The sequence below is a fragment of the Cyprinodon tularosa genome, unplaced genomic scaffold (genome assembly GCF_016077235.1).
Source record: "Cyprinodon tularosa strain WSP-4 unplaced genomic scaffold, ASM1607723v1 ctg321, whole genome shotgun sequence".
In the NCBI taxonomy this organism is placed as follows: Eukaryota; Metazoa; Chordata; class Actinopteri; order Cyprinodontiformes; family Cyprinodontidae; genus Cyprinodon; species Cyprinodon tularosa.
The window spans coordinates 645001-663232 of NW_024039032.1; the positions used below are offsets into that span (position 1 = coordinate 645001).

General features: G+C 37.2%; 2 protein-coding genes across 6 annotated transcripts in view; one reads left to right on the forward strand and one right to left on the reverse strand.

Moving 5' to 3' along the window:
* hdac8 (histone deacetylase 8) overlaps positions 1-11033 on the reverse strand; it is a 56965-nt gene extending 45932 nt beyond the window's left edge. Inside the window, exons 1-5 of the mRNA XM_038293158.1 lie at positions 10833-11033; positions 10693-10745; positions 5122-5252; positions 4419-4560; positions 287-399 (exon numbers count right to left, since the gene is read on the reverse strand). Coding sequence (XP_038149086.1) covers positions 287-399; positions 4419-4560; positions 5122-5252; positions 10693-10745; positions 10833-10940 — 547 coding nt within the window. The 5' untranslated portion in view covers positions 10941-11033. The remainder of the gene's footprint in view (positions 1-286; positions 400-4418; positions 4561-5121; positions 5253-10692; positions 10746-10832) is intronic.
* Positions 11034-13238: 2205 nt separating this feature from the next.
* The window catches only part of phka1a (phosphorylase kinase, alpha 1a (muscle)), a 48474-nt gene continuing 43480 nt past the window's right edge, over positions 13239-18232 (forward strand). For all 5 annotated transcript variants that reach the window (XM_038293143.1, XM_038293144.1, XM_038293145.1 and 2 more), the window contains exon 1: positions 13239-13554. In XM_038293143.1, the coding sequence (XP_038149071.1) occupies positions 13477-13554 (78 nt within the window). In that variant the 5' untranslated portion in view covers positions 13239-13476. The remainder of the gene's footprint in view (positions 13555-18232) is intronic.

Genomic DNA, 18232 nt, shown 5'->3' on the forward strand with positions numbered 1-18232 from the left:
TCATTGCTTTAATCTGAGGACACCTCCAGCTTGGGTAGACACTGAACAGAAATCTGCTCCAGATTTCCCCTTAAACATCTTTCTATATTCTTCGGCTATAAGGACACTAAAAAAAAAAACTACAAAGAATACTAATGAAAAGTTCACCCCATGGAAATATGATGGAGCATTTAAACTATGGAAAAGCAAAGGCATTCAGAAAATGAAAGACGGCAGGTTTCTTACTCTCGATCAGCTATGTAGAAGAATAAAGAGCAGCTCTATTTTCTGCTTTTGCACTCCGTACCGTCTCCGTGATGCAGGTCAACATCCACGTACAGCACTCGCTCAAACTTCTCCCTCAGCTTCAGGATCCCCAGCACTGCGTCGTTCACGTAGCAGAACCCCGAGGCTTCATCCCTGGGGAGACGAACGCAGAGGAGAAGCAATCAGAGGCTAAACCTTCTCCTCTTTGGCTTTTATATCCAAATTCTACCCCCAGTGCTGCTGGAAGTACTTTTGAACAGTGGGTGAAAAGACCTATGAGTCTATAGGCCTATTTAAAATACAGTAGTGATAAGTTAATTCATTGATTGAGATTCACTACTTTACTGTCATGTACACTGCAGTGCATCAGGGTCTGTAACACAAAGACATCATCAGTTCTCAGGTAAATATATGTGCCGTTAATGAAACTTCACAATAACACTATAACAACGTAGATTTGGTCAGCTGGCAGGAACCTGAGTCACTGTGTTTATGTCACACGTGACTCTATTAGCTCCAAAATCCTTTTTACGCAAACCACAAGGATATAATTATACAATTTAAACGTTATTGAACAGTTCTCTGTTAGACAAAGAACCCAAGATCACAATGACACTCTGGAATGATATGGTTACGTTAAACTGCATGAATAGATACAGGGTTTCTACAACATAAGGCAAGTTAAATTTAAGACTTTTAAACTTTTTTTTGTCCCTCGAAATAAAAAAAATAAATAAAAAAAACTGGTTGCCATAAATTTAACCTGATGCTTATTTTAACATAAACCATTACTTTCTTTTTGAAAAACTTTCCATATAGGAAGAAAGCTAAAAGCACATTTTGAACAACTAATGAATGGAATTCGCAAACTTTGTTTTGATCATTCCGTAAAAGTAAAAAAAAAAAATATCCGCTTGACTTGGTTTCCAAGATTTGAAGACGTTTCTCCACCTCTCCAGGAAGCTTTCTCAATTCAAATGTTGAAATGTTGAAATTTCTCAAATTCAAACATTTGAATTTAGAAAGCTGGAGAGGTGGCGAAACTTCTTCAGATCTTGGAAACCAAGTCCAGTGGATATTTTTTGAACTTTTACGGAATGACTATGACCTGGATGACTGAGAATCTTCATCAGCATTTGTTCTGATCCCGACTCAAAGTCCATAATAGCTCTGCTTTCATTGTAGGCGAACCGACAAACATTATCCTCTTCCTTTGAGCTACAGACAGGGGGCGCTGCCTGGTTACATGGTCCGAATGTTCAGCTGCGCTCTGGAGTCATGGCAGGGCTGGACTGGGAGATTCTTTTCAGGCCAGGAGTCAGCCATGTAACCAGGCAACTCCTGCTACATGACGGATTTCTTAGTTGGTAAAATAAGACAGGGTCTGTTTTGTTTTGCAAGGACCCAACTGAAAAATTAAACAGGCTTTTATCCACCAAAAAGTATATTTTACTTATATGTTAGAGTTCACCTTTAGCTGTGACACACATCCAAACCAAGCAGAGGAGCAGACTGGATGTAGAGAACAGCCTGGGATCAGCTGTTTAACACTCTGAGCTATCGGAGCTCAGCAAAGCAGCTCAGGTGAAAACAAAGTAAAACTAATTAAGTCAATTCATCAAGTTTAAATGTGATTATAGGACAGCTGCAGTTTTATAAATGCAGGTTAATATAATGATTTTATTTTGTGTTTACTTTGATTCCTTACTAACTTCCATCCAACCTATTTATGTTCTTTTTATTATTTGAGAAGGAAAGCGTACATTTATAAAAATGAAATGCTCAAATTAAAAGATTAAGTAAAATAGTTTAGTTATTAGCTAATTAAGTTAACCCTCTAAGACACACCCCCTCCTCATTTGCATAATGAGGCAGAAATACAGACAGAAATGTAAAAACGACAGGCAGAAATAAATAGCACGGAAGAAAGAAATAAGGTAAAAAAAAATACAAAGAGAAAATAAAACAGACAAAAATATAATATCATGCACACAAATTAATACTTAAAAAAATAAGTAATAAATAAAAAAAGTTGAAGATTATAACGGACTATAAATAAATAAGGTAAGTATAACAAAGGTGAATAAATAAAGAAGCTAATTAAAAGACATTCATACATTTATGTCTCACTGTATAATTTATTTTCTACCTACATTTATTTGTTTATTGTATTTTGGGGGCAATTAATTGTATGCTTATTTATTTATTTCTGTATTTATTTTTAAATATGGCAGAGTTGGTCCTCCATAGATTAAAGGAATAGTACACCCAAAACATGATTAGCCTTCATTTTCTACTCACCCCCATGCTGAACAACACTCTGGAGTACTTTTTTGATATCTCAAATGCATCTGGAGATCTGGGAGGCTTCTTGCTGTCTGCTGACATTCAAATAATGGAGGTCTATGGTGCCCGAGACAGAAAGGTCCATAAAAGTCCACAAAAAACGTTTCAATATTCCTCCATACTGCTCGTCCAATGTATTCCAAGTGTCCTGAGTGGGTAGCATCCAGAATTTACTCGAAACGAAGTCATTTAGAATGTTTTTAGAGCATAAACAGTAGTGTTTAGGATTTCCTGACCAAACCAGATGAAAGTGCGCATTCAGCGTCTGCTCTGCCGATAATGCAAGCGTAGAAGAAGAAATGTGCTGTTTACCTGTGCAAAGAAAGAAACAACAAAAGAAAAATGTCTGAGGACTTCAGTGTTGAGGAAGAGCATGAGTTCTTTGCCGAGCTGAATGCGCTGGTTTGGTCTGCCGGCTTCCGTAGCGTTGTGATCGCGCATGTGCGCGCTTTCAGGAAATCCTATACACTACTGTTTATGCTCTAAAAACATTCTAAATGACTTCGTTTCGAGTAAATTCTGGATGCTACCCACTCAGGACACTTGGAATACATTGGACGAGCAGTATGGAGGAATATTGACACGTTTTTTGTGGACTTTTATGGACCTTTCTGTCTCGGGCGCCATAGACCTCTATTATTTGAATGTCAGCAGACAGCAAGAAGCCTCCCAGATCTCCAGATGCATTTGAGATATCAAAAAAGTACTCCAGAGTGTTGTTCAGCATGGGGGTGAGTAGAAAATGAAGGCTAATCATGTTTTGGGTGTACTATTCCTTTAAGGAGAGGAATTTAAAAAAAAGGACAAAAAAAAAAGTTTGCTGGAACAAGCAGTTCCCACCTAAAACCAGCGGGTGGCAGCAGTGAGTACTGACAGCTTCAACTAGTCTATTGAAGATAAAAATACAAAAACACAAGAAATGGGAGAATTGCTGGTTTGTTAGCAGGATTAAAGCTGCAGTCTGTAACATTGAGAAGAGAGCAGACTTCGACTGAAAATTTGAAGAAAAACAGGTTTCACGTCACTCCCCCACCCTCTCTGCTTCACTCATGCCCCACCTCCAAGCTCCACCCCTCTCACAGCATTTGCGCGGCTACCGCATGCGACCAGAAGCGTCCAAGCAGGATACGCGGCATGGAGTGTGAACCGGTAAGAGCGATAACACTCACCTCCAAGCAGCAAGATATAAGATGCTGGTTATACCAAAGTTTGCAGTGTAAGCAGTTGTCGGCAGGGGCAGTAAGGGCAGTTTCTCTTTTGCTGGTGGCTGTCGCTCCGCCATGACTTCCACGCGCGTCCTCCTGACTGCTGCAGCCGCGCGGCAGCGGCAGGTTAAGCGGTGAGGGGGCTGTGATTGACACTCCATCAGATGCTCCTCTGGCTGTGATTGGTTGTTTTGACTCGACCCGAATTATTCTTTCCAGATTGAAATACAGGCAGTATGCGGGACCAATTGAAGCAGTTTTTTTCACAGGTTACATATCACATGTACTGCTGTCTGGGCATAGGGACAGTTTTAGCCAATATGACAAAAAGTGATTTTTAAAAACTTACAGACTTCGGCTTTAATTGAAAAAGGAGGTTTTCTGCTTAATAAATGGTCTGTTTTTGTTTAAATTAAGACTTCTGTAACTTTTTTATCATTATTTTATTTCTATCACAAAAAAGAAGGAAGGAAATTAAATACCAGCTAAATATATTTCCCCAAAAATATCGGTAGCACAATTCTGGGATCTTTTAGACGGATGTCAAATGAATCCATATCGGCCTTAAAATAACCGCCATCAGTCCCTTTCTAGTCCTCATGCATGAGATGTTAAGCTTACTTCTTAGCGTGGTGCCAGCCTCCAGCCCAGTTAATGGCCACATCACACTTTTGGTTGAGTAGACACTCTGCTGCTGTTAGAGTAGCGCCCCCTACTGCCGCCGCATAGTCGAATATGCCCTCCACCACGGGGCAATCATAGCCTGGAGATAAAAGGAGGTAGGAATGAGGTGAGGAGGATGCAGGGAGACAAAAGATGATTTAGTAATTTATTAAACTCCTAACATGTAATTCTACTGAAAGAGAAAAGGAGAGGCAGTCTAGCAGGAGATCTTTCAACCATAAGAGGGAGATTCATTTTTTTCTAACTGATTAGAGGGATGAACTCAGGGTGAATGAGCTCAACACAAAAGGAGGAAGTTCCAGCGGGAAGAGCTGAGAACAAAGAGCAGAGGGAGGATGAGAGTGAAGGAAAGGAGTGAGAGCGACAGATAAAGACAAAGAATGAGACAGGGAAACAAAAACAAGGCGAGTTAACCTCAGGATCAGCCTAAAGTTAGAAATGAAAACCTCAGCAGATAGGGCCTTAAAGCTGCACCATTAAAACCGCCAAGCAGGTTCATGCTGCCCCCTGGTGGCCATTAAGTCTGCACCATATTAACCACATTTTTTATTGTTGAAACACGCTTGATTATACAGTTCTATATCACGTTATAAACAAAATATATAAATATATCTAGAGTTGTAGAGAGTTTATTGCCCACCCAGGCCAAAGTCGGCTGACTGAGGGTCGTCGTTGTCTCCGTCCTGGCTGATCTTGTGCAGATGCTCCAGGTAGGAGTCTGTGTGGAACATGGCCATCTCCTCCATGGTGGCTGCTCGAGGTTTCACAACACTGGAGGGAGACCAGGAAAGAGGAAACTGAGAGAAACTAGGAAGAAACCCACCGTAAAAAGGCTGAACAGAAATCTGCTACAGATGGATTATACCAAAGATTTCTACTATTCAGTAACTGGAAAAGTATAAACCATTACACCTTTGAACTGCTTTGAAAGCTTTTAGAGCAGAACTTTGAAGCTCAAATGTACAGACAGTAAAACTGAAGCAATGTAAAAGCTTTTACAGGGTTTATACAGGAATGATTAACTCCCATTTGATGCTTTTTAATGCTCCTTTAATGCTCTCAGAAATTATTTATATATATATATATATATATATAAATATATATATATATATATATATATATATATATATATATATATATATATATATATATATATGTTAGGGATGGAACGGTTTTTGAAAACCGTCAGAATCGTTCGGTTCGACTGTCTCGGTTCGGTTCGCGTGTGTTTCGTTCGGTTCATGCGCTGCTCCTTTTTATCATAGAGGAAGCGATTACACTCCAGAGCAGAAGGTGGCGGTACTGCGGCCAAAGCCAACCACCAGTAGTAAACAAGAAGAAGAAGAAGCGAAGCAGCTTAGCCGGGTGTAGCACAAAAAAATCAGTTGTTGTGGAGAATTGTGTGGGTATGGCGAGTGGGAAAGAACAGGAGTTGGAAGACGCGCCAGCAGCACTTTATAGGTCTGCTGTATGGGAGCGCTTTGCATTTAGAGTGACCTACGATGACGGCGGAAAGAAAGTTGTGGATAAAAGTGCAACAGTGTGCAAGCATTGTGCAACACGTTTTGTTTATGCTAACAGCAACATGTCCAACATGTCAGGCTAACAATCAACATATACCGAACCGAAAACGTGACCACGAAACCGTGAACCGAACCGAGGATTTTGTAAACCGTTCCACCTCTAATATATATATGTATATATATATATATATATGATAAGGGTGTAAATAATAATCGTTTTGTATCGATGTATCGATCCAACAGCTTACGATCCGATGCATCGATTCATGTTTTTTTCCCCTCCAGTCTATTTTTATCCATTTGCTCGTGGACGTAGTTTTGAATCCCGTGCTGCGGTGGCACTAAACCTATTTTCCCTCCAACCTCGCTTCCTTTAGCCACCACCCTCTTTCCGCTTGCAGTATTTTTTGATGCAAGGCCTTTCAGAATCTCTAAAACAGAGGCATTATTTAGGGATGCGCGATATAATCGGCCCCCTATCGGTATCGGCCTTAAAACTGAATATCGGACATCGGCCAACCCACCGATATTTAACCCGATATTTGATCAGCTTCTGAGTTTCTAAAGTCTAAAAAATAATAAATAAATACTACTACTTCTTCTTCCTCAAAAAGTTCTTTTTTACAGACTTAAAAGCTTCTAAAGACGAGGGAAAAAATATTGATACATTAAAATATCCCAATATCTTCCTATGCTGATATATTGCCATTTAAAAACAGCATATCAATCTCTTTTACTAATGAAATATTGCTATATGTCATCGTTATGCTACGAAATCCCCCAAAAATTCACGAAATTTTGCCATATTTTTATATGTTGATATATTGACGCGGTATCGATCTATTTTACTAACAAAATCTCACAAGAATTTGCAAAATATCACGAGAGTTTGTAACAGAACGATGAAATTTCACAAGATTTTGAAAGTAAAATAGATCGATACCGCGTTTTTAAAAATCTATTTGATATCAGCATATGAAAATATATTTGAGTATATTATTTTTCAAAGTGTCAGAAATAGATAACAAAACTGCTATTTTCAATGACTACTTATTTTTGTCCAGCTCTAACATCGGTATCGATATCGGTTATCGGCTACATGGGTTTAAAAATATCGGCATATCGGATATCGGCTAAAATCCCAATATTGTGCATCCCTAGCATTATTATTTAACAGTGAATGAGGTTTTCATAGGCCTGGGGGAGTTCTGTTATTCTCTGTTGTTTCTCATATAAAATGTATAACGATATTAGAGCTTTCATTGATTTATTTGAAATTTGAAACTTTTTTTTCAACTGTAACGTAAAAAAAAAAAATATTAGAATTAACCAAATAATCGAACCATATCGTTGTGTATTCTTGATTATCGGAAATAATCGAATCGTTGGGTCAGGAAATTGATACTGAATCGAATCGCCATGATGGATGTGATTTACACCCCAAATATATATATATATATATATATATATATATATATATATATATATATATATATATATATATATATATATATATATATATATATACACACACAGTGACATTTTTTGTCATCTTTGCCGTCGACAGCCTGCAGCCATGTCCCGACTTCCTTGTTTTCCCAGCAACTTTTGTTGAAATTTGCATTTTCTCCATTCCTCTAGCTTTTTCTCCGGCTTCTTTACCGAACATACAGCTTTACGATCAAGTGTAAATATATTGCGATATAATATATCAGAAAAAATTGTTTTTGTAATCAATTTTTTTTTTTAAATAAAGCTTTTTTAATGCCACGATAATCACTTTAATAAATGTTAATGCTATTTAATGCCTTAATTAAAAAAAAAATTATAATTTAATGACTTTTTATTTTTAATGACCCATGAAAACCCTGTATTAAGTAATGCATGCATCAAACAGCACTGGTGTACACGATAATAAACCAACACTGACTCTGTGTGTAATCATTATTGAATTCCTATCTGACCTTTATGACATCAGATACCCTTCCTGTTTCAAACCAGAGTCCCTCACATCCCTATCAGTGACAGTCACCACGGCGACAGTCATCTGTCTTTGGTTAGAATGCTTAACCCTAAATAAAACTAAAATCTCTCTATGCAGGTTTAACTGTACTTGCAAAACTAAACACGTTTGAATCAATGCTAAAAACTTATTTTCGTGTTGTTGTTAATTGATCTACCCATTTTAATATCTGTTTCCCGCTGATTGGTTCTAGATTCACGTGGGACACAATTTTTAACCAAACTATGGTTAGTTTGTGTTTCAGTTAAAGGTTTTGAGGCAGCTATTTGTGGAGATGGGAGATATGGACTTAAACATTTATCACAATATCTATTGGTATTGAATAATGCAGTAGTTATAAATAAAACGAAAACATTCTTTAAATTCATTACTAAATACAGTTTAGAGCGGGTAATCTAAATGCTAGTCCTCAAAGAGTGGCGTCCTGCACCTTTTTAGATGCGTCTATGTTAGGGGTGTGCAAAATAATCGTGATGATGATGCATCGTGATTCTAATTTTCGTGATCTACTGCATCGATTCTTGATGCCAAGAATCGATTATTAATCTAAAAAAATGAATAAATAAAATTGAATGAATGGTTTGCAAACATCAGCCAAAAACAAGTCTAATACAACTTCCAGTCCAGTAGATGTCACTGCAAATGTGTTGACGCACGCTGCCTTGTGTCACAAGCATTTCCGGCCGCGGGATACTGTGCCGAGTCATTCAAAAACAAAACATGGAGGATAAAATATTGCAATGCATCGCAATAATTAAAGTATCGTGATGCATCGTGATAGAATCGCATCGTGGCCTGTGAACCGTGATTCGAATTGAATCGTGACTTCTTTGGCAATACCCACCCCTAGTCTATGTCAGGGGTGTCAAACTGGTTCCAGAAAGGGCCGTGTGGCTGCAGCTTTTCTTTCCTACCAAGCAATAGCACACCAGATTCCAGTCATCTCATCAAGTGAGTCCAATCTGAACATGATGACTTGATGAGATGACTGGAGTCTGGTGTGCTATTGCTTGGTTGGAAAGAAAACATGCAGCCACACGGCCCTTTCTGGAACCGGTTTGACACCCCTGGTCTATGTCATAAGACTCTCTGGATCCTTTTCTTTTAAAGGAATCGCACATTGCGGGAAAAGACAAGAAAAACAAAACAAGAGGGAGAAATAGAAATGTTTCCTTGTTTCTGCTCTATCAGGGTGGTTATTTCTGATGTGGTATTAACTCAGCAGCTTTTAAAATGTATAAATATACTATTATAATTTAATAAAGCACTTTGCACATCTATATAACATAGGTGCATAAGAGAAAAGGGATGATGAAGGTCAAGAGCTGAAATGTTGCAATAAATGTCTTCTAATGCCAATTGGACAGTTTGCTGGAGTCCTCTTTAAAATACATTATGAAATAATCAGGTCGATCTTTATGTATTGATTTTTTTTTTTTTTCAAATTGACCGATTTTTATGAGTTCTAGTGATCTAAAGCTTTATAAACAGCAATAGTGTCCTAAAAACAAGGCTTAGCTAATAACCAATGGGCTGTTTTACAGCATGCATGTTTTTAAGTGAAAAACATGTTAAAATCCAACATTATAGTTCTGTTATCATAGTAGATAGTTGAAATAGTAAAACACATTGTTGTGTGTTCATAAACATGAAATTTTGTGGGAAAAAAGAAATTCTAACTTCTTTCTTTTTAGCAATCCAATAAAAGTTTGATTATCCACATTTTTAAGTATATTTACAACAATAAATAACAAAAATAATATTTGACGTGTTAGCAGCAACCACCCCCTACTAAATTTGACTTTGACTCATTTTCAAAACCGGATATCTGATCTGGCTGCAATACGGAAGATGTTCATATTTAAAATATTTTGTTGTTAAAAGTTAGAAAAAAAAGTTCCAGAGAAAAATATCTTACCTTAATATTCTTTTTTTTTTTTTAACAGAAGTAACATTTTAAAATTTTACTTCTGTATAATATGGGGGGAAAGTCAGAATTCTTACTTTAATCTCAGAATTTTGACTTTTTTCTCATAATTCTGACTTAAATCTCAGAATTCTAACCATAAAGGAAGAGATCATAGTACGGAAGAAAATAGGGGCAACTTTAAAAAAAAAGTTAACTGATTTTTAAATTTTATTTCTGTATAAAATGAGGGAAAAGTCAGAATTCTGACTTTAATCCTAATAATTCTGACTTTTTTCTCATAATTCGGACTTTAATCTCAGAACTGTGACTATGAAGGAAGAGATTGTAGAACGGAAGACGATTAGGGCTACTAAAAAAAGACGACAACAAAAAAAAGTCAACTATTTTTTAAAAATTTTATTTCAATATGGGAGAAAAGTCAGAATTCTGACTTGGTCTCAGAATTGTGATAATGAAGGAAGAGATCATAGTACGGAAGACTATAAGGGCTACTAAAAAAAAAAGTTAACTGATTTTTAAATTTTGTTTTAGTATAATATGGAAAAAAAAATCAGAATTTTGATATTAAAGTCAGAATTCTGACTTTTCTCCCATTTTATACTGAAATAAATTTAAAAATCTGTTAACTTTTTTTTTTTGTCAGTGGCCCTAATCGTCTTCCGTATATCCCAGCCTCTTTATTTTCCAATGCATTTCCCTGACTCTGAAGTTTAATAAAATAGAAATAAAACTCACCTCATGTGTTGTACCAGTCCGTATGCTTCGATCAGGGAGTGGACCATACTCGCCTGTTCATGGGGAACAAGAGAGAATCCGGTTTAAACCTCCATCTGTCTGCATGTGAATGAAAGCAAACGGAAGCTAAAGCATCTCACCCTGTTTGGGACTTTGGATAAAGTGTCGCAAGTCTCGATGTACTCCGGACTGTAGACATAAGCCACCCTCCGTTTGCTGCTCTCATCACTGTCCTCTCGGCCACTCATTTGACTAAAGTCAGAATATTATAAAAAACAACCTATTTGGACGTGTTTAACAGCAAACTGTTAGCTATGGCTCTCTGGTCTCTGGGTCGGTGTTACACCGTCAACATTCCCCCCTGGAGGAACGAACCAAAGCTAACCTTAAACTTGCAAAGAAACAAACCGAAAAATCGCAAATAATTATATGAGATTATGAAATAAGTCCATATATATAGTTCAGATGTTGTGATTTGTTAAAATATGAATTGTGTATATTTTATTTAATATTGATACGAGATAGGAACGTTTTATCGCGGAAAGGGTTTCCGAGCAGGAACGGACGAAGACAACGATGCATTCTGGGATCCTTCTGTAGTCTTTTAGTTTCCTACGCTTTAAGTTTGTTATACTTTTCTTCCCTTTAATGACAAGATATGATATTTACCGAAAAAAAAAATACATAAAAAGAGTTCTGTTTGCTAACTATCCAAATAAAATATTGTTTTGAGAAATGTTTTTATCACATTCTTCAAATTCAATTCACTTCAGCCATGGGCAGTTCTAGAGAGGGGCCAACGGGGGTACGCTGGAGAACTGATCCTGGTCCCTGTTATGGCCCCTGTACTGAAAACTTACGCTGCAATATTTTTTATCATCTAAATAAGTCATTTTTTCTTAAAAGTCTGTGTATTTTCCTTTCATTTGAGCAGGTAAGTTAGATAATTTTCAATAAATTAAGATTATTTATCTTTAAAATAAAAAAAAAACATATTTTACCTTATTTCAAGAGCATCACACCTAATTATATATTTATAAGAGCAAAAATACTCAGTCCTATGGTAGATCATCTTATTAATCTGCTCATATTAAGGGAAAGTTCTGGTGACGATTCTCAGTCATCCAGGTTATAGTTATTCAAAAAAAGTTAAAAAAACACCAAAAAAAAAATCCTGGATGGGAAGCGGAATGTCTTCAAACCTGGAAACAAAGTTCAGTGGATTGTTTTATTAAACTTTTTTAGAATTAAGGACAAGTACACTTATTTTAATACATTTTTCAGCTTTTGCATCCGTTTTTGCAGTGTAAGACTAAATAAATATGTTATAATGATATGCACTAACAGAACAGACTGATAGTTATTTGTTCCCTGGACAAGCTGAATATTTCGCCTTAACAATTCAATTTAACAATTTATTATAAATAACACGCAGCTTTAAGCTTCAGCAGTGTGACGATAGATCACAGTTTCTATCTGTTTCATTATGAATCTGTTACCTTGGCTTTGTGGGTCACTCAATATATTAAACAATGCACTTTTTAAAAATTTTTTAATTTATTATTCTTTTGTTCTGCAGTCCCATAAAACCAACACACGCCCACCCTGCCCCCCCCTTTGGTAAATTTCGTTTAGAACCACTACTGACTTCAATGTATGATTTAATTTCTACCTACATTTATTTGTTTATTCTATTTTGGGGGGCGAAATAATTGCATGCTTATTTACAGAGGTCTCAAGTAACAAAGTACAAATACATCGTTACTGTACTTAAGTATACTTTTTAGGTATCTATATTTTACTCCATTACTTATTTTTCTTCCTACTTCTGACTTCTACTCATTAAGTTTTCATACAAGTATCTGAATTTTTTATTCCTTACATTTTTAAAACAAACGTTACTTGTTACACTTGGCTTCGGTTTAATTTTTATAAATACTTATTTCACGCCATGTGCGCCATCCAATGCAGATCATTGTCGCCATCCACATCTAGTGAAAACTAGTGTAATTGGATGAGTCATATAACGCAAACACTCATTGGTTAGCTAAAGGAAACCGTCAGAAGCAAGCAGGTGTTCTTCAAACTGCAAACATGAATTGTCTATACCATGCTACAACGTCGGATTCAGAAAAAGATGTTGAAATGTCTGAAAGGTCGGACACAGGCAAGAGCTTATCGGGAGATGGAGACCAACAAGACCTCCTCATCCTTGGCCCTATCTCAAATAATTTTCAGAAATAGTAAAAACAAATAGCTTTCAATTCATATAGTGGCATCTGGCTGTTTTTTTTAAAGGTTACTTTATACTTTTATACTTTAAGTCGTTTTTTGAGCACATGCTTTTTCACTTTTGAGTAAAGAGGTCAAGTTGATTCTTCAACTTTTACCAGGGTGTTTTTAAACTGCAGTATTTATACTTCTACTTAAGTAACACCACTGCTTTTTTTTATTTATGCAGCATTTATTTATTTCTGCTTTTATTTCTAAATATGGCAGAGTTGGTCCTCCATAGTTTATTTTGAAGGCGTGAGCCGGTATAACAGCTGCTTCCGGTGACGTCCTCCGCGCGGCTTCGGGTTTCAGTTGGTTTCGCTGAGTCTCCAGCTGCTTCTGCAGCTTGTTCGTGTCTCTCAGCCTCCCAGGTCCTTCTTATCTCCCGGACTGGCCGCATTTCAGCGCAGCGCAGCAGAAATGAGCTTTCTGTCCAGAACTTAGAGGGTTTCTCCTCCGAACTCTGTGTCCTCGCCTGAAGAAGCCAGAACCCCGCCCCCTTTTGCTAACATGAGAAGTCGAAGCAATTCTGGGGTTAAACTGGACAATTATGCCCGGATAGTGCATCAAACTATCCTGCAACACCAAGTGAGTCACTTTAAATAGATTTAATAACTTTTTTTCAGTAGAACTAACAAGTTTAATCGATGGAAACTGGAGCTGTCAAACCTGCAGCCAGGCGGAAGCTAAAGGTGAAGCATGCAGAGGGTGAAGTAAGGTGATATTTCGCAAGGCTGTTTCTCTCTCTGCGCTTTGCGTTGGTTTTTCGGTGCCTGTGGAGGAACTAAAATCATAAATACATTTTTTGTAAAGCTTTCTGAGTGAACATACACTGTAGAGATAATTTCCTGGAATGTAAATATTTTGGTTTGCACATAAACCTTGGTAATATTACCATTAATGCCAATGAAACCCCTTAATATGGAGGACCAACTCTGCCATATTTAAAAAATAAATACATAAATAAATGCTCAATAAATAAATAAACATACAATTAATTCCCCGCCAAAATACAATAAACAAATAAATGTAGGTAGAAATTAAATTATAAAACACACCCCTCCTCATTGGCAGAAATGCATACAGAAATGCAAAAACAACAAGCAGAAATAAATACCATTCAAGAAATAAATAGGGTAAAAAAAAGATACAAAGGAAGACTAAAACAGACAAAAATATTATATCATTCACATAAATACTTCAAAAAATAAGTAATAAATGACAATAAAAAAATAAGGTAGTTATTACAAAGGTGAATAAATAAAGCTAATTAAAGAAATTCATGGTGGGGGCTACAGGAGTAAAGCGTCATGGACCCTTAACTAGGGGCCATTCGGTCTCTGTAGAAGCGGAGCAGGGTTTAGTCTGTCTTGCTGGCATTAAGTCAGACTCCAACACTGCTGCCCTCTGTCACCAGTCCTCATAACCTTTATGGACAGCATTTCTAGGCGTAGCCAAGGGCCGGAGGGACATCCGGCGTATTTCGTCCCTGCTTTATCTGGATGACGTGGTTCTGCTGGCTCCATCCTGCCAAGATCTACCCAGCATGCACTGAGGATGAGAATCAGCTCCTCCAAGTTTGAGGCGATGGTTCTCGATCAGAAAAAAGCGACTTATCCCCTATATATTGGGGGAGAGTTGAGGTCAATTTATGCTTCTCACGCATAGCCTCTGCAACTGTCAAATCGGTCTCTGTTGCACGTCCACGCCCCCCACGCAGAGGTTCTGCAACCATCGTCGCACACCTCAAAAAAATCCTGGCCACGCATCGGACGGTTGCAAACCGGTGCAGACCTCAAGCTGAAATGCGCAGACAAAAAGCAGCTGCGATTGGTCCTTGGTATGCCTTTCTGGCTGTCCGTGTTGTCGTACTTCTCGATTCGGCGCCGGGACGCGCCATTTTTAAAAACCGAGGAACAACTACAATGGATAACTACAACGAAAGATCAGTCGAGGGGGTTCGCTCCAATATGATGGAGATGAGGAGCTCGGTCATTCAGGAGACTCTCAGATTAGAGCCGCTTCTCCTCATCGACAAGAGTCAGCTGAGGTGGATCGGACATATCCCCCCCTGGATGCCTCCCTCAGGAGGTGTTCCAGGAATGTCCCATGGGGGGGAGGCCCAGGGGATGACCCAGGACACATTAGAGTCCCTATGTCTCTGCTGGCCTGGGAGCCTCTCAGGCTTCCCCCAGCAGAGCTGGAGGAGGTGTCTGGGGAGAGGAAACTGTGGGAGTCTCTGCTGAGACTGCCGCCCCATGACTCGGACCCAGATAAAGCAGGAGACGATGAGTGTCGTCTCCCTATCTCTGAGGATGACTACTGTATTAAATGTCAGTGTTTGTGGCAAATGTAAATCTACAGCAGTGCTGCTGGACTGAATCACCTTCCATTTGATCCGGTATCAGTATCTTTAGAGGAGAAATAAACACAGCTTTAAACTCCCAAAGTCAGGTTAGTGTGGTTCTAAATTAGATCTCCAGGGCAGCTCAGATGCAGAAAGAAACCACATGGTTTTCTGTTTCAGAATCCAGCCTGAGTTGTAAGATGTAACTCTGTTTTATTCATTTTTTCTACTTATTTTTTCTTTTCATCACAGAGCAGATCTGCTGATGGATTTCTATGTGTTATTTGGATAAACTAATCCTGGGTAAAACAGTGACAAATGAAAATTGCAATCCTGTTATAAACCTTTTTAATTTGTTTAATTTGAAATCCACAGCTTTCCACAAAGATCTTTGTTGGAACAAAATACTAAATCCAATAATGTTATATTCTATATGTGAAGAGGTTAAAACATTGCCCTCATTGATGTAAAATGCTCACTAAGATGAGGGGTCGATGGGTGTGTCTGCAGGAAAAAGATGTATCAGCAATATTACGATGATCGGTTTTAATGGTTATTTTGTTATATATATATATATATATCAGTGTTTGACTTATAAGGAGGGAGCTTTGCTCCAGTCCCACTTTACTCCAGAATGCTCACACATGGGGGGGGGGGGAGAAAATTAGGTCAGTTTTTCTGATTTAATGAGATAATTTTTACAAAAATAAATTTTATAAAGTTTATTTTTTTTCTGTATTAACAAGCTAATTTAAGTCTTTTACAAGGAAATAGATAAGCCATTTTTTTCTGTATTATGAGATAAACAATAAAATAAGATGGGGGTGGGGGGCAGGCAATCGTGGCATGAGTCGCGCCCAGTGCGCACACTGGAACAATGGAAATTTATTTTGTGTAATTTGTGAAGCTTTAAGTATTTCCCTGCATTTCTTACAGATGTTCTTTTTCAACTGGTCACACGGATGTAGAGCTCTCAATGATATAAATACTTCTGACTTCTACTCATGACATTTGGTTTTAAAGGGTTAAAAATTAAAATGTTGTTTGGTAAAATAAAAAAAGATTTCCTATGGCTAATATAAAAAAATAAATAAATAAATCTGTTTTCTTTAAAGATATTTGCAGCTCTAAATAGCTTTTATTTATCTGGTTACTTAGGATCTAAAAGGTTGCAGACTCTGTGCTTCAAAACATGAACAGTGGCTTTTCATAGCTTTGCTGGAGTAGATTAGGCTGGTTGATCAGTCAGTTGGTCGATTGATCGTTGCACCCTTCACCCAAACTTTAGAACCTCCCATCACCACCTGTAGACATGGAGAAAACAGAAGGACTCAGTGAGGATGTTTAATGTTTAGTTCACAGCTTTCATTCCTATAGACCACCTTCCAGCAAGTTTGGAATATTGAGATCCTTCAGAGAAAATTAAACTAAACAGTAATGATAATGATGAAGCAGTTTTGTGTTTAAAGCGGAGGTCTTCAACAGGGGGTCCTCGGAGTTACTGCGAAAGTTTTGGTTGAGTAGACTTTTTTTATATTCTCCCCTGCATTTTTTTCCACTAACTAAAATGTCTTTAAATAAACATTAACATGAATTCAACACTGTAGTAAACGGATAAATGGAGGAAGAAGACGTCTTTCAGTCATCAATGCACACATTCAGCGACACACAGGAGCCTCTTCAAGCTGGGCACCGTTTCATTCACAACAGCTGTCCCATCAACCAGGAATCAGAACCAGAAATACTTTAATAATCCCAGGGAGAAATTACTTTTTTTTTTTACATTACTCCATCTGTAATAGAGTGACTATAGGACCAGTTTGATATAACACAGTTTCATACAATATATAATTAGGGATGCACGATATTGGGATTTTGGTCGATATCCGATATGCCGATATTTTAAAACTCATGTAGCCGATAACCGATACCGATACTGATGTTAAAGCTGGACAAAAATAAGTAGTCATTTCAAATAGCAGTTTTATTATCCATTTCTGACACTTTGAAAAATAATATACTCAATATATTTTCATATGCTGATATCAAATAGATTTTTAAAAACGCGGTATCGATCTATTTTACTTTCAAAATCTCGTGAAATTTCATCGTTCTGTTACAAGCTCTCGTGATATTTTGCAAATTCTTGTGAGATTTTGTTGGTAAAATAGATCGATACCGCGTCAATATATCAACATATAAAAATATGGCAACATTTCGGGAATTTTCGGGGGATTTCGTAGCATAACGATGACATATAGCAATATTTCATTAGTAAAAGAGATTGATATGATGTTTTTAAATGGCAATATATCAGCATATGAAGATATTGTGATATTTTAATGTATCGATATTTTTTCCCTCTTTAAAAGTTTTTAAGTCTGTAAAAAAGAGGTTTTTGAGGAAGAAGAAGAAGTAGTATTTTTTATTTTTTTTTTTGACTTTAGAAACTCAGAAGCTGATCAAATATCGGGTTAAATATGGGTGGGGTGGCCGATATTCAGTTTTAAGGCCGATACAGGCCGATACCGATAGGGGGCCGATTATATCGTGCATCCCTAATATATATAATTAGGGGGTCCCCACTCCATCTCGCCATCAATTTGGGGGTCATTGGCCTGGAAAACATTGAGGACCCCTGGTTTAAAGCATTAAACAGGCTTTCTGCAGGTCACAAAAATTTTTTTCAAGCCATTAAATTAGTATTTTTTTAATTATGGCCTTAATTGGCATTAAAATTCATTAGATGTGTTTATTGTGTCATTTAAAATGCTTTATTTAAAAAAAAAAAAAGTTTATGAAAACAATTTTTTTCTGCGATATATTTGCACTGCTTGATCGTAAAGCCATATGTCCGGAAAAGAAGCTCAAGGCAGAGAAAAAAATAGACAATGGGGAAAATGCAAATTTCAACAAAAG